Here is a 16831-nt window from a genome sequence, read left to right as displayed (position 1 = left end):
TGGGGATATCTGTTGCAATAAAAAGGTTATTTCACTTGAGACACTGCCTTTAAATGGATATTGTCTATAGTTTCCAAATTGCATTGAAAATTTTGTTAATGGTTTACTGAGTTCAATGTGGCCAAACTGAAAACAGTGAAGGTGTGTGTGAGTACCTAACACAGAACTCTCTCCTTTCAAGTAGGCAATAAGAAGAAATTTCCATTCCATCTTCCTGAAATTCCAAAAACTCCTTAATCTCCACATTTCACATAAATTATGACCCTAGCTGTGTAATTTTCAAGGAAGTGTTACTGGCTCACAGCATTTCTGTGTTCAAACACTAAACTCACTTCAGTCAGCTGAGCTTAACGTTCATCTGCTGAACACATGAAATAAAGCAGGAAGGACTGTTTATTATGTACTCCTTGTGATATCCGAGCTCCGTGCTTTCCAGCTGGCAAATGATGAGGATTACATACCAACCACACTAACGCAGGAAAGCAAATGAAAATGAAGTAATCAATAGAGACAGCAAAGGCATATGAATGGCTACTTAGGCTATTTCCTAATGCTCCAACCACATCCCCTCGAGTTAAATTTTCTTTTTAATATCCATCTGAAAGTCAGCAAATTAAAAAATGCATTTCCTGCCCACCACCCAAGACCCTAAAGCAAAATACACACAGCCAAATCCATAAGCAGCAACAAAACCTGCAAGACGCCATGTTACCATCACAGGCTTTCAATGCTGCACATCACTTCAGTACTGTAGCTTCAGATGAATCAATAGTGCAATGCTGCTTTAATTATCACTGGCTTCAGTATCCCCCTGGGCATCTCTTTTGCCCAGGGTGACAGGATCAATAAGCTTTCCACAGATCAAAAAAACTGAAATCTCCAACAAATGGTCTTGTGGGGGTAAAAATGTAGCTGAAGTATTGCAGGAGGTACAAACTATACTGCATATAACTGCAAAGTCACATTATTTCACATTTCCAAGCATCTTATGAGAGCAGTTGGTAGGCATAGCTGCTCTAATGGATGCGCCAACTTACTCTGAAGAACTCTTTGGTTGACCCTGAGTCCAGCGTCCCGTAAGCAATTTCAGTTTGTTTGGCGAGGTCTTCTGCACTCTCTATGGGTGAGACCATTCGCTCAACAGTCAAGAAAGCAGCGAGGTTAGCAGTGTAGGATGAAATAATGATGAGCGTGAAGAACCACCAGACACCTCCGACAATGCGACCTGAGAGGGATCTAAACATGAATAAGATAATGCACATTTTCCTGTCTCTTGAGCCACAGAGAAAGAGAGAGATAGAGTGAAGGCACCATTATTGCTGAACATTTGTTATTAAGTAACAATCAGTGGCAGGATGATCATTTGCATTTGAAATATTAATAAAGGTTTCTACTCTTGAATCTTAATATCTACAGTACAGTCCACTGTACTAATGAGTATCACTGCTCTCGAACAGTAATCTCAGTGTTCCTATTATTTCAGGACATGCCTAAAAATAGGAAAAAATTGTCAAAAATACTGGATAGGTAATCTCTTTTTGGAGACAAAAGTAAAGCATGGTAGCTGCAAATCAGTAGCTTTTTCTGTTTCCTCTTAAAAAAAAATTTGCCCATGGATTATGTTGGCTCTAGGATTACAATGTTCCTGTCACCCAAACTTCTCAAAAATTCCACAAGGTACTACAATCATTTGAACATTCACATTTTTCTTATTTAAGAAGCAAGAATTTTGTAGTAAAAGAGACATTTCTGTTAAGTTAAAATTTATGTTTTCCTTTTCAGTAACTGTGATTTGACGAGAAGGTTGTTGAGGAGTAATGTACATCCACTCTTAATCACTACCAGTTTTATTGCTACCTTCAATAATAGAAGGATTAGGCCAATGCTGAACACTCAACATTTCACTGCAAATGGCTAAAATGAAGCCTTTAAATTTGAAGGATTGGGTCATAAGGTTTAATTAAAAAGCTTTAGTTAGTGCCCACTAAAGTTCCAGAACATCTTAAAACATTGAGAAATTCAGGACTGCATGTGTTAGACTAATCATGTACTAGATAATCATATATTATAGATTAATCATGTATTATAGGACTAATCACCTACTAGATCTGAGGCATATGCTCTGTAAGGCACACCTGAGCAATGCAGCGTGGCTTCTCAGAAACAGAAAGTCAAATATTGTCTCTCACAGACAGCAATATTTGCGAAGCAGCACTGTAGAACTTGAAAGAGAAGTGGGACATTCCTTGATGCAAGGCAGACATTCAGCTCAACTGTGTGCATTTCATGGTTGCAACACAATGGTAACTAATCTAGCAACAACACAGTTCTTCTGAAGTCAACCCAGTGGAATTTCCCCTGTGTGCACCTGCTGTTTCTGAGAGCTGTTTGTGGTTTATGCACATTGACATCAGTAAAATAATAATAATGACTGAAATTCAAAGCAGATTATCTGTTGCTCTTATCATGGCTATTAAAAATTTAAAAAAAAAAAAGGCTTCCTGAAGAATGAACTTCAAAACATTACCAGGAAAATTAACGAAGGAAGATTTTATGCTTCAGTGTGGAAGATAAAATGCAAATGTAAAAAGATTTGACACAAACCTTGGGGAAATATCACATCCTTGTTGCATAAAGGCACCCAGGGAAAACCAGAGGCTGTTGAATATGCCAAATTCATTGGGAGGCTGGTCACTGGGTCCTTCTTTCCCATCCTCTGGTTCTTCTGTGTGCCACTCATATGGACTAAACCTGCTAACTAGGAACAGGACCACACTGACACCAATGTAGGCAAAGACTATGCACATCCAGATCTCATACGCCAAAGGGTCCAAGAAGGAAAACACTCCCGGTTTAGATTTCTGGGGCTTTTTGATCATAATGGATATCCCCAAACTCATAAAAGGTTTAGAAAAATCAATGACCTCTTCTCGTACCAAAGTGATGGTCAGAGGCGCAACAGCAATCTCTGCTTTCTATAAAGAAAAAAAGAAATATAGATGTATAGATTAATTGATGTTGGCTTACACACTTGGCTAAGCAGCTAATTCCAAAGGTTTGTTATTAACAGCAGGACACTGCGGCTTAAATGCTCTTTGTAGCATTTTTCTGTTTCTTTCTATCACACTCTGCATTTACTCAATATGCTTTCAGTAAAACATACACATTGCAGGTTTTTGTTTTACAGAATTATGCAAATACTTAATTTTTCCGCTAAGGAGAAGACTCTTGAATCTTACAGAGGTGAGCAGCAGTGTAGGAAGATCATTTTAGGCATTAATTTACATTTAAATAAAGGAATTCAAGAAAGAATGGGAAACGAGAATCACCCTATTGTCACTGAACATATAGAGATTTTTTAAGATCCCAGAAACAGTAATTAATTGTCAGATTTTCATAAAAAATAATAATATTTGGAGGTAAAGCAGTTCATAGACTCAAGAAAGCTCCAAATAGCATGAGGCTGCAAAAGTGATTGACTGTTGCTGTGATTCCACCAAAATGCACAGATGTGTCTCAAGGGAAGGATAGTTCAATAGGACTGAATCAGATTTTAAACAGCAAAAAATGGCAAATATACAGGGAAGAGGTGTGCAAAATCATGTGATAAAAGGATAAAAATGTGTGCTGAATCCATTCCCATTAGTGTCAGGAATATTTTTAAATGTGTTTCTAACATGTTTTTAGGATGAAGATGCCAATCTTGAATGAATCATTATTGATGGAGGTGATTATGGCTGCTAATAATGATGTCTGCATGCACTATAAAATACTGGAGCTAAGCTAATGGATAGTTTTTGCCATTAGGGATGCTACGTTACATTAAGGTTTGCTCCTTGCCTAGCCTTGCCTTTTACACTAAAGCTGTCATTACAGCAGCACTTCACATGGGAATTGTATGGGGACCTGGGTCAAAGGATGCACCTCTGAGAGGGGAACAGATGCAAGAGCTGCTGAAACCTTTCACCTGTTCATCATCATGGTGGTGTGTCTAGGTACAGTCACAGAGCAGAGCCCATGCTCTGTGACCAGTGTGGACTTCTATGCAGCTTATAGGCTCAGGAGAGTAACTGTGTTTTGTGAACACTTTGTTGTATCAATGAGATTAAAACATGCTGAAGAATAAGGACGTGCTCACATAGTTTAATCTAAGTGTTAAGTAAATAGCCTGTGTGCTAAAGAAAAGAAAATATTGAAATGGAGGGGTTTTTTGTCATCTTACAACTTAGAAACAGGTAAATGCATTTAAAATAATATGTGGTTTTTATTTTATGCACTAATTCATATGGAGTTACATATGTTTTATGGAATTTAATTTTAAACCAATATTGCATAGTTAAAATTTAAACCTGTTTTGGCAGCTTTGCAATTGTGAATAATTCAAAAGAACTGACTCACTCCAGTGCAATGTCCCAAAAATGCAAATTTGTATTATGATTGCTATATATTAATCATCAGGTTATATCTGTCATTCTGAAATAGTTGTGATGCAAACACTTAACAAAATTTTATATAAAGTAATTATATTTTAAGCAATGCATCTAAAATCATAATTTTGCAAAGGTATCAGAATTACCTCTGGTGTTAATTTCATGGGTAAACATTATGATAACAATGCTAATTCTCTGAATTTTAATTTACATTTTGTTGTACAAAGCATCTTTAAAAATTTGACTTCTTGATGCCTTGTGATTACCTAAGTCAGGCTGAAATAGATATTTTATGAAAATAGCTATTATATGAAGAAGGGTAACATGTCTAAAATATATTTTTAAGTAGCCTGAAAATTATAAAGTAAACTTAGTTTCTGCAGTCTAAAGACTGTAGGATGGTCTGAGCTACTGGCTTTTCTGCATATTTTTGTTTTTCATCTACCTCATAAACAGCTTTTCTCCAGAAGAATGGTTTCCTTCTTTAGAGTCAATGTCTTTTGTGTTTCTAAATTTTGATTACTGAGAATGCCTAATGTGGAGTCCTTGAAATGAGGTGAAAGACTCATGGCAACTGTGATCTCTTCCTGCCAATCTTCTCTGTGTTTGTCACATAGTGGTATCTTCATTAACTCAGTGTAAATGACAGACCTGGTCACTGATCTTCAAAGGTGTTGGCTAATGGGTTTTTTTTCTGTCTGCAGATTTCTATCAGGATTAAAACCCAAATCCCTGGGGGTTGTTAGTTTTCACAGTGTGAGTTGGAAAAGTGACATCACCATTTTAGAGTGAATTTAGGAGATTTTAAATACCTACTTAGCACACTGCATATTATATGTGAAATGCTGTATAGGATTTATCTTACCAAATTTAAATGCTCAAATAGGATATGCAGAATTTGAACAACATCAGAACTAGCTGCCTGCAGTACTTGAAGGAGTTAAAGAGGAGAAATAGGAACTTAACCCATTTTTTACAATAGTGATCTAGTATCAGATAATTCAGAATGTAGATAAATCCATTTCATGCCAACAAATTTAAAGGGACAATATATAGCTAGGTCATAATTAAATGCCATAAAAATGGAGAAACTGCAGCCCCCCAGACTGATCATATTATTATTTTTGTAAGTCTACTGTGTGCCATGTAAAGCCTGCATAAACTCTTCATTGCGAAAGCTAAATAATGAAAATAGCTGTTCATGGTAATTATCAGCATTTGTGCTTTGCCCAGTTAATGTACACCATATAATTATGGATTTAAATGATTAACAATATAACCATGGTGCAAAAACAATTAATGATTTTGTTGCCAGTGAAATCTGTTTTGACAAAGAGTAATGATACTTCACAGTTAAATCAACTGCATCCGTAACAGCATTTCAATCAAGGCTCCACCACTACCAAGTACAGATGGATTGTGGATCCTGACAATATTATACAATGAGAAAAGATTGATTCTGATGGTGAGAGACATTTTCTTTTCCAGAACATATCATTATTATAACCTTGTGAATAAAATATATGCTTGATCCAAGTATTGTGAAGGTAGTAAAGCTATCTGAGAAAAATCATGCAGAAAGTGATTTCAATCTGAGAAGCTCATGGCTTCTGAGATTTTCAGAGAAATGAGTTTTGATCTTTTCTGTTAAGCAGTGAAAGAAAAGAATTCTGTGTCAGGAGAATGAGTATTTAATTGGAGCTGACTGCTAGTGAATTTGGAAACACCTGTTATATATGCTTAATGGCATTTCATCCCCAGCCAGCATTTCTCCTGTGAGCTAGATATCAAGGCAAATAGAATCCACATGGATTATTGCATGCATTCGGATACATCAGGGACAAATGACCAAGATTTCCTGGTAGTTTTTTATAATGTGCTAAAAACAAAACAGGAAAGTAAGCAACCATTCCCACCACAGCATTCTGTACAATCTTAGCAAAACTGTACCCCACAGCATTTTGTATGATGTTTCCTCTGGGACAAGATGAAAAAATCAACCACAGATTTTAGGAAATGACTAAGTTTCTCTGTGCAGCAACTGAGTGTCCAGGTAACAGACCATTCTCTGGTGCATACAGGTCTTAAGGGAACATGGGATAAAATTTTCCTGTGTCCACTCTCAGTAATATGGATAGGGCTAAGGGGCATTGGTGTATGATGGTAAGATCAGGAGAACAGAGGAACCCTTTTAGTTGTACAGAAAGGCTCCAATCTCACTGGCCAGCACAACACTGTCTGTTAATCCGTTAATGTGGTAGGGAATTAAAAGCTGTAAAATGTTTCCCAAACAGATCATCTCGTCAACTTGCTAATTCAGTTGCAAATTCTCTCCCAATCCTGGCTGCACATAAAAAGCCTTGCTTGAAACACAGCCAGCTACTCAGACTACTTGTGTTTATGATTAGGGGATCTATCAGACAAGATGAACATGCTCTTCTAGCAGAGCTTTGCAGCAAAGTCTCTGGCTGACTGATTTTTCCGCTTTCTCTATGTGGAATAGGCCTGGGAACCTGATGCTCTGTAAATCATCTGGCAAGGACTCAAGGAAGTTTCAGGGAGGATGCTCTTGATGGATTCCCTGTGGAAATCTTTAGCAGAAAACTTTGTAAGTAACAGAAAGAACAATTTCCTTCAAAGCTACACCTGTAAAAGCGCATAAAGCACACTTGGCGTAGCTCTTGGCCTTAAGGCCCAGGGGCACTGGACAGACCGCACTGCTGCCGTGAAAGTCACCCGACCTCTAAATCTGCATGGCTGCATTCAAGCTGCTTATAGGGAAAGGTCTCTCCTCAGTCCCAGTGTCCAGCTGGGCTCAGGACTTGTTTTGGACAGTAATTATGAGCCAAAAATATACCAGAGACCATTCTTGCAACTTAGCAGATTAATGAGGCGAATTGCAAAGCACAGGGACACTCCCTGGTGCCACTGATACACTAGGATAGATAAAACCTCAAGGAGTCTTATGACAGTGGAGCAGATGTACTGGGCAACAGCTGACTTCAATAAAAAAGCAGCTCCAAGAGCTTTGCTGCAGCTCATTGCCAGGGACCAGTCCCAGACTCAGAGAGACTGCAGCCTTCCTAAACAGACAGCTGGAAAGAGCCTCCTCCTCACTCTTTTCCATTACAAAAAATGAAGTGTTGGCCATGTATTCTGGTTTGTCCTTCTTCATGTGGGTAATTTGCAACAGGTTCTTTATGCCTGTGAGCTTTACTGATTTCAGCTCTGTTAACAGCTGCAGGTGTTGACACATCTGTGTGAGCTTCATAACAGCACTTTTATTTCAGTCTAGTCCTAGGGCAGCTTGGGTTTGATAAGGTTTAAGATAAAAGAAGGAAAAAAAAATGCCCCAAACAAACAGAAAATGAAAGTGTAATATCAAGTTTCCTCTATAATTTTTGACTAGATGATAGACCACTGAAACTGTACATCTGTGCAAAAGGATTTTCTCATAAATAGTAAAATTTCTTGGATTATTGAAAAAACATTCTACTATAAAACAGTGCTTGGCCATTGATGTCCATGAATTTGCTATTGCAATTAAAAGCCAGAGAAGGAGTAACCTCCATACTTGATAAAATAAGTCTGAAAAATCTTTTAATATCCTAAGAGTTGAGGTGCTTTCAAGCCACTGAAGTAGATACACGTTTGGTGAGATTCAGTGTTTCTACTCTTTAAAGACAAAACTGAGTTTGGTTCCTTCATGAACTTCTAAGAACATGGAGAGTTTTGTGAACCTGATATAACCTTTTCATCCCTGTGGGGAGGGGAGATCACCAAAATTCTGGGGCAACATTTCCCACACTCCTACAGCACAGAAACTGTTTCATTCTGCAGAGTCCCTTGAACTGATGCTAATGGAGAATTTATCAGCTATACTAAACTGACAGAAGGGAACTGAAATGGAGCTGCTACAAAAGCCATGAGGCCCTTGCCACATAGGGCCCAAACTGTCAATGGAATTGTGAAAAATGCAACTGGGGATGGAGCAAAAGGTATGCAGGAATTTTTTTATGGGGAAGTTGAGGCACTTTATGAGTTCTTGGTGGAAATATTCGCACTTGAGTATTTGAGGATTTTTTTTTTATTCCATCACTGAAATGAAAAGTTTTTCTAAGAATTTTGAATTGTTCTCAGTGCAGATACTGGCAACTGCAGTCATCAGCAAGCTCAGCTCTGAGTTTTGCTACTTTTGGTAATCCCAGATACTGCAAATATTTATTTGGGTTTGTGGGAACTATTTTCTTTAAATATTGGAGCTTTATGTGTCAACAGAATTGCTAAGTGTTATGGTATTCTGAAGAAGCCTTCTCCAGATCACTCTATAACATAACGTTCTCAGTTGTTAAACTTACCAGGTTTGCTCTTAAATTTTATTATTGATGGTCATCTTAAAAGTCTGTCTTTATTCTGAATTGCTTAATTATCTACTTGTCTGTAGTGGTTTGTTACCTATGTTTAATATATATGATGGTGGATTTTCCATTTCTCAATCTAGACCAAGAATCCCATCTTTTTTAAAAGATCTGCCCACCATTACATGAAAATGAATTAATGAGTGATATTCCCAAATAAGTTTTACAGTGTGTCAGGAATAGATGATCTCTAACATTAATGAATTTTTAAGGGATATGCAAACTATGGATGTTCTAATGTTCCAGGGTACTAGTTGAATAAATAGTAGAACTTGCATGAAACTACTTGATTTTTTCTTGAAAATAAGTGAAAGCACACAGATCTGAAATGAGATTCTGTTTCTTTTCTGTGACCCCAAGGCTAAATAAAATGCACATGTATTTCCTATTTTATGACTTATACTATGATAAATTAAATCCTGCTTCAAAAATTGGTATGCTTACCCCATAAACAAGTTCTCCCACCATCCCATTCCAGATTTTTGTCTCTGGATCCCTTGCTCCATATTTTCCATCAGGAACAATGGCAATTTTGTACTTGATACCAATATGTTTTGCAATTTCTGATGCCAGATCTACACAGTATCCTTCAAACTTGTCATTCCCTTCAAACGTGTCATGGTTTTTCTTGAACATAACATATGGGGCTTCCTATAATGAAAGAAGTAGAACTGTAAAGGAGAAGTGTACCAAATATAGTCTGGAAAAAAAACATGTCATGAACTGACTGAACAACACACACTTTATCAAAAGTTCATGGACAGTATTAGCACATTTAAATTAAAATGTATGAGCAAAAATCCTTCTGGCAAGGTATACACTTTACACTAATTAGGCTTATATATTTCACAAGAATTATCAACCTTACTTTGTTTTAAATGAAAGACCTTAGTGCAGTATATGCTAAATTTAAAGCATGATTAGAGATTGGGCCTATACAGTGCAAAGGACTGTGAGATCATGAAGGTACAATGTACACTTCTTACTTCAGTAAGCAAGCATATCCTCTAACACAGTGTGGTTACTGCCTGTGACATTTCAGATGCAGAGCCTGAGTGACTTCCTTTGTTGAGGAATGCATAGTTACTAAGAGGCTACACACATTTTAGTGAGAACATAGAAGTATATCCCCAAGGAAATATGCATCTTCACTTTAAAATAAACAGTGCAGATACTGCAAGGTTGTTTAGGATCAACTTAAGTGATGTGCAAGGACAAGAATGGTATTAAGTTGACAGTGACCATACATGCTGCATGAAAAAGAAGGACCAAATATTTTGGGACAGTGAATGCCATTGGAAACAAGTAAAATCTGTCTTGAAAAGTGGGTCTTGCATTCCCTGTGTAAACCATACTATCGCAATAGTGAACATTATGTCACTGGGAAATCAAGGTTGTTTTTTTTAGCTCCGTGTGAATTCAGACTTTAGAAATTATTAAATGAAACTATACTTTCTGATGGTATTTTAAATCACTTCACATAATTCATATTCAGAGCCAGTTCTAGATGAAATATTTGTCTAATATAAAGGGTGACTTAGGTCACCCTTTGTTTGAATTTACATCACAAAATACTGGCAACTTAAGTTTTCTCTGTGCTAGCACTGGCAAATGTTGGTCTTTTGACACTAGCCTTGGTAATACTCTGCCCTATTCATATCTTTCCTACAGACATAACTAGTAAAAAAAAAAATTTAAACATGTAGTGCAACAATGTCTGCTTCACTGAAACTACAAGAACATCAGCTGTAAGCAACAACAATTTTGTAGTCTCTATTAGGTGTCTAACAAGGGGGAATAGGTGGTATTACACGAGTGCAGTGCAGTGCCTTTGCCCATACAGAGTTTGCATCTTCAAAGGAAAACTGTGGAGTATTACCAGCAGCCTGCAGCTTTTCTTGTATTCCTATCCCCACTTAAATCACCTTGATCTCAACTACTGGTCTTCTAGAGGGAGGGAGGGAGAAAAGCAGGGAGATCTTGATCTCTGCAGTAGTTCTTGACTTTCAGAAGTATTTTGGCCACATGTATAAAATGCTCCTCCCTCACATAGGCTTTTTGTTTGCATGAGAGGAAGAGCCAAAATAGAGGTCTTTCCACATAGGTTATTGCACAAAAAAAAAGGTATAAAATAAACAGACTTGAAAAATACTATGTGTCCTGTCTGTGATTTAGCCAACTGCTTGCTAGAAGGGCAACCAAGTCTGTCCAGTGTCCTGCATTTGTGAACTCTCCTTACAAGCTTCAGCTACATTGCTTGCTGCACCTCAAAAGCAATTTTGCTTTCCAAAGACCAGAGTTAGTGATTGCTAGCTCTTCTGATTCAGCCATAAATCCCTGGCCAAGGGCATGCAACTAGAGTCACACCAGGAGATAATTCTGGCAATGGAGTTAAAGAAGACAGGCACAGAGTATGCCAGCTCAGCTAGCTCCTCCTTCCAAAACCCAGACGTTGCTTCTGCCCATACCTCACCACTGGCAGGGCTGCTGCAGAAAAAGCATTTTAACTGTTTCTGTGCAGCAAAGCAAAGTGACCGATGCGTCATTTTTTCTGTTAAAAGTTAAACGAACTTCAGCCCTCCTACCCAGGAGTTCTGTGAGGGAACACTGAGAAGGGAAGTGGGGTGGCCCAATCCTGTCCTTGGTAGGTCCAAGCAGAGACCATCCCATCCAGTGGAGTGACCACCAAGACCTGACAGGGATCTGCTGGGTACTTGGAGGAACCACATTGGTTCTCTTCCCCATCCTCCTCCCTTTCTTTATTGTGATCTCACTGATTTAGAGCAAAATACAGCAGGGAACATTTTGTGTAATGCAATTATCCTACAGAGTAAGGTAGCATGCCTTGCTGTGACTGCTTTCAAGGAAGCAGCCACTGAGTGTGACCTGGCAGTGTGAAATGATACAATTAAAGGTAACAACACCACCTACTACCACTTGCTTACTACGTTGCGCTTTCCCTCCTAGCCTATTTTATACCTCTTTAATTGTAGTGCCTACTTTTACCTGACAAATAATCAGGTATCTGCTTTCAAGGTAAAATTTGATGGTGGAATGCAGGTGGGACTGCATGTGAGTTTCTGATAAACACTGTATTAAAAAAAAAAAAATCAAATAGTAGCCCTAGTTTTAAATCCTGCCCATTTAAGACTTGGAGGGTGTTTCAAATTGATGAAGTGTGCAGATGTTACAATGAAAGGACACTGAAAGGCAAGTTTTACTGGTTTGCTAACAAGTAACTTACACAGATAAACTTTCAAGGTCACACTGTGAAGTCATGAAAGATCTGTATTGATCAATAAGCATGTACTTAGCCGTATCTTGATGCTCTTTTCTATCTGTGGCACTGAAAAAGAGCTTATTATTCTGTATAATCCATTGCAATAGCATTTTCGAAGTTAGCAGCAATGTTAGTGTAGTCATGGTAGTCTAAAAATGCAAGAGATGCAAGTAGTCTGTGGAGAGGTAATACCTTCTGTTAGATCAGCTGAAATAGCTGAAAACATAGACCTACTTTTTCATTGTTTCCAGTTATAGCATCTTGTCTAATAGAAAGATTATCTCTCCCCACCATATTTGTACTTACTATATTTTTGGACTATCAGCTTTTAACCTACTGATATAAAACATACATCTGACTTACTGCTGAATGAGGTTTAACACTGCAATATTTGCAAGATTTCAGCTGCTTAATAGTATTTTATGGGGTAGTGAATCAAGGAAAAGCCCACATTGAAATGACCAATGACTAGCACAGAACAGATATTTGAAATGGTGCAAGCTTTACTCATATAATTCACAATTTTATAACAATACTTAACATTTGCAAATACAAGTTGATGTCTGCAACAATTACCTTTATAGATGTAAACAAATCATTCCACCACATTGCCACGAATTCATGTGTACAGTTAAATGCTCACAACTGATGATTCGTACTATAAGGGAAGCTGGACAAAGTAACTAACCCAAATAACAAACAGATCTAAATTTGGTTTTCCTATTCTAAAGTGGTTTTCAAAATGTTCACCATTGCAAAAATAATTTGTAAACATGACAAATATCTGTGCAAGGAAACTTCTGATTTTTAGAACAGGTGTGGGACACATTATCACACTTTATTCTGAAAGAAACTTCTGTAAATGTCAATGGAAGGCTTTTTGGTGACTTTTTTTTCTTTTTTTCTGAATAAAGTGTCCAGGATTCGGTTTGAAGTCTTTATTATTGTCATGCAATAAACTTCACTTTATTCTCCAGTCTACTGAAGAATTTAATTAATAAAGTTTCTAATGAAAAAATATTTTTCTATTATGAGAAAAAAGGCTATAATTAGAATTTCTGAGGTAAGACTCTATCAAGAGTATATCAGTCAAAACAGTGATGGTGGTTCTCAGTCACCTAATGAATGTTTCCTGTCATCTTAGATGCCCTAAGGTGATCTGCTTGACCCTAAGGTGCTGTTCTTCAGGTGCTTTGTGCACACCCTTTACAGATAGTTCTGATACCCTCAGTATAAGGCATCCACCTATGGGCCACTGAATCAATTTCTAAATCTTTGTGGCCTTACATACATGGGGCACAATATACCCCACATGCCTGAAAAAGTACATACACCAGCTGAGACACCCAGATGGAGAGGTCACATATAGAGCATGAGACAGGCAAGGGTCACCCTGCCAGTGTAAGAAATGGGGGACAGGCTGTGTATCCTAGAGCATCTTAAATGTCACTGAATGCAACTGAATCAATACCCTTTGTAAAGTCATCTACATCTAGGTGACTTGGTTATGAACTGGATCCTGCCCTTGGAACTTAATCTGCCAACACAAGGGTATCTCATTAAGATATTGAACTGTAAGCCACAATGCAGATGCAGCTCATCATCAAGCTTTGGTTTTAAAGGAATTTTGTGATTTTTAAGTTTTGCAGTCTCAGAGTTAAGTACAGAGTTGGCTGTATCATGAAATGTATTTGAGAGTTTGGATTAGTCTTCCCAGCCTACTTCCCTAAATTCTACCGCAACAGCTTGCGACCGTATTTCTGAACCTGCATAAGAGTTGATCATTCTCCCTAGCCAGACAAGTCCCTCACTTTACCTTAGTGTTAGGGCAGGGCTGCAAAGAGCATCCCTTCTCCAGTCATGCAAGGAGCCTGCTGTGCATTTGGAGGTGTTACCATCCCAGCCCAAAGGGAATGCTTCTGCACAGGTAGGAAATCTGTCCTTTCCAGATGTGCAGGAGGCTGTGCATCACATCAGGTGCAGAATAGGAACTATAAATGGTAAAGAACATCAGCTGCCCCTGCTGCCTCCTGTCTCTGGGCTGCTACTGCACCACATAGCTAACTGGGGATAGGCTGAGAGCCTAAACCAAATATGTAAAATAACTTCTACGTGCTCTCACTATGTTACAAATGAAGAACACATCTTGCTAAGTAGAAAATGCTGTACTAAGTTCTTTGAGTGCAGAGCTAATTCATTATAATGCAGTTTCTATGCAACAGCCATACAGCAAAGTAAGCATAGACACGTAAAAGCTGAAAAAACAGAGGACAAATCAACTTGTGCTATTTGGCTTCAGGCAAAACTTAAAGCGAGCCATGCTGAAAACTTGTAAACTTTTCCTACGCTGCCATGACATCTGTCTTTGAAGACTGAAAAGTCTGACAGCACTGCTTGCAGAAGCTTTTCAGTTTAATGTTGGAAAATATGCATGCAACCAAAATTAAATGTGTCATCTACAATGGTTCAACTTCCCTTCAACATGAAGAGGGAAATGAAGAGGTGAAAAAGTCTCTGTGGCATTTGCAACATAACAAAGAAGAGAAAAATAACAGGACTCTGGAAGTTATTCTAGTTAAGTATTTCTTTTCTTTGTGTGTGTGATCATATGCTTGTGGATGCTAAACACATTGCCCTAGCAGGCCAATATTAAGAATCATGGTTCTATCCTGCCTTCAGCATCATGTGTGCAGCTCCCAGAGGAGTATGTGGGAGATGGTCATGATAAGGCAGAATTCACCATATATTCTTATTCAAACCAAATTCCAATATATTTCTCTTGCACTGTGGTTTAGAAACATGGAAAGGGGACAGTTTTGGTCAAGAAGCTGTGCTGCTTTCAATTAATTGCATTTATCCAAAAATGACATGCTGCGTAAACACAGGGCATGCTTTGGAATATTAATTCAGCTTTTTGGTTTTGCAAATGATCCCACCAGTCCCTTCAATACAGGGGCTGGAAAAGTTCTTTTGAAGATAACATTTATTATGCACATCAAAATGTTTCAATGCAAACAGGACAGGCAAGATAACACATTTTTAAAAGCTTTCTTGTTTTCCTTTTTTTTTCCTTTCTTGTGAACAGGAACCTTTTATATTACTTTTCATTACTATATTTTACTTGCTTTTCCTAAGCTTGGAGCTATTTATGGAAATTACAGTATTCATGTGTGAGAGCTTCAGTCAAACATATCAGGATTGGTTTGAGAGGAAAATTTCGACTGAAAGCTTGTAATTCACATCGTTCTCTTCTCAGCTTGGCAAAGTTGAAGGTTAACGTCATCTGTTCTAGACATTTCAGATTAGCCACAGAACTTTTCTTGGTGGTTCAGTGCCTGGTCATCCAGTCAGAGGAACAGTAATCCATATGGAAAAATTAGCTCAATGTTACTAGACTGGTGGGTAATACTTGAGCCTTAGTTAGGACTGTTCGCAGCATCTTGGGACTCTTTTCTTCCTTGATCAATTTCTTAAAATAGGATTCTTCATCAGAGGCTGAAAAGAGGAGGACTGTACTGAAGTATATTTTTTTCCATCACCAAATCTTTTTTTTTCTTTTTTCTTTTTTTTTTTAGGAAAGAGATACATATATTTAAAATTTCCCATGCAAAAATAAAATTAAGTTACACAGTTTGGTTAGGAGTAACATTCTGAATTCCTGTACAGTAGTTTGGTTGTTTTGTATCCTGGAATGACAACCTTCAACAGGAAATTTGTTAAGACTTACTTAATGCATAAATGCTGATATACACTGCTGAAAATCTGGTAATTAACTGTATTTTTAGTTAGAAAATGTCTTGACACTTTCCTTCGGATTACTTTAAACTCCATATCAAGTTAGAAAAATTATTTCTTAATAACACATACAGAATATTGTTTCCCATTTGAGACACAGTTTATTGGGTTAACATGTCTTGTCTAAATGAAGCAGGTGAAAAGGGCAGTGAACTGAGATGTAAAATCTTAAAAGCGGTCACGTAAAGGTCACCCTTTGCCAGTTGGCTTTGATAAGCATCAGCTTTAAAGGGCATGTCTGACTTCAGAGGAAAAAATTGTTAAATATTTTGTTTAAAATACAGATTTGTAAGAAACAATTGTTTTGAAAAATTACGGATTAAAAATGTAAATGAATGATGCAACTGCATTCTCCTTTGCAACCACTCTTTAAACACAATAATCCTGGAATATCAAATTCCAAATATATTTAGATTTTATTAAAATGAAAATTTTACTGCAATGCTGAATAAACATATTAAGAATGCATCTACTAAGTTCATGTTTTCATTCACAATTAACAGTAGATAATCCAGTTCTGACTGGCTGACTGAACCATACTACGTAAAATTTTAGCTCTTACTAAAGTCAATTATTGTGTTTATAATTTACCAAGAAAAAGGGACACTGGCATTAAAGTAATCTCATTTTATACCCTCTATTCTATTCTGTCATTGAAAGGCTTTGGGTTTTTATTTTCTTCCAGTTTTTTGTGAGTCAAGATTTATCAATTAGATGTTGTTAAGAACCCATATCTCTGAAACTTCTTTAGTAAAAAATGGAAAAGACTGAATAAAAGAAAAAAATTACCACAACTCAGTTTTAAAAACCTGATTTCAAGTGAATCATTATATTAAATGCCTACCAAAAAAAAATCTCTGCAGACATGACAGTCAGTGTAATTAAGATATATGGCTCTCATCCTCCCA

At 37.4% G+C, this 16831-nt stretch overlaps 1 protein-coding gene across 10 annotated transcripts in view; it reads right to left on the bottom strand.

Annotated features, from left to right (window-relative positions):
* The window catches only part of GRIA4 (glutamate ionotropic receptor AMPA type subunit 4), a 216966-nt gene that overhangs the window by 46847 nt on the left and 153288 nt on the right, over positions 1-16831 (bottom strand). For 9 of the 10 annotated variants that reach the window (XR_006015325.1, XM_042023805.1, XM_042023806.1 and 6 more), the window contains exons 10-12: positions 9293-9499; positions 2605-2975; positions 1038-1236 (exon numbers count right to left, since the gene is read on the bottom strand). Coding sequence is in view for 9 of the 10 variants with exons in the window: in XM_042023805.1 (XP_041879739.1) it covers positions 1038-1236; positions 2605-2975; positions 9293-9499 (777 nt within the window). In the remaining variant the exon portion in view is untranslated. Of the gene's footprint in view, positions 1-1037; positions 1237-2604; positions 2976-9292; positions 9500-12611; positions 15624-16831 lie in introns of those variants that run through there. The other variant, XM_042023814.1, reaches the window with a different exon arrangement.

Source organism: Corvus kubaryi, unplaced genomic scaffold (assembly GCF_017639235.1).
Source record: "Corvus kubaryi isolate FWS band 111438036 unplaced genomic scaffold, C.kubaryi_AGA036_p1.0 37256, whole genome shotgun sequence".
Lineage (NCBI taxonomy): Eukaryota > Metazoa > Chordata > Aves > Passeriformes > Corvidae > Corvus > Corvus kubaryi.
The sequence above is the reverse complement of the archived record's forward strand: the minus strand, read 5'-3'. Positions and strand labels throughout refer to the sequence as shown.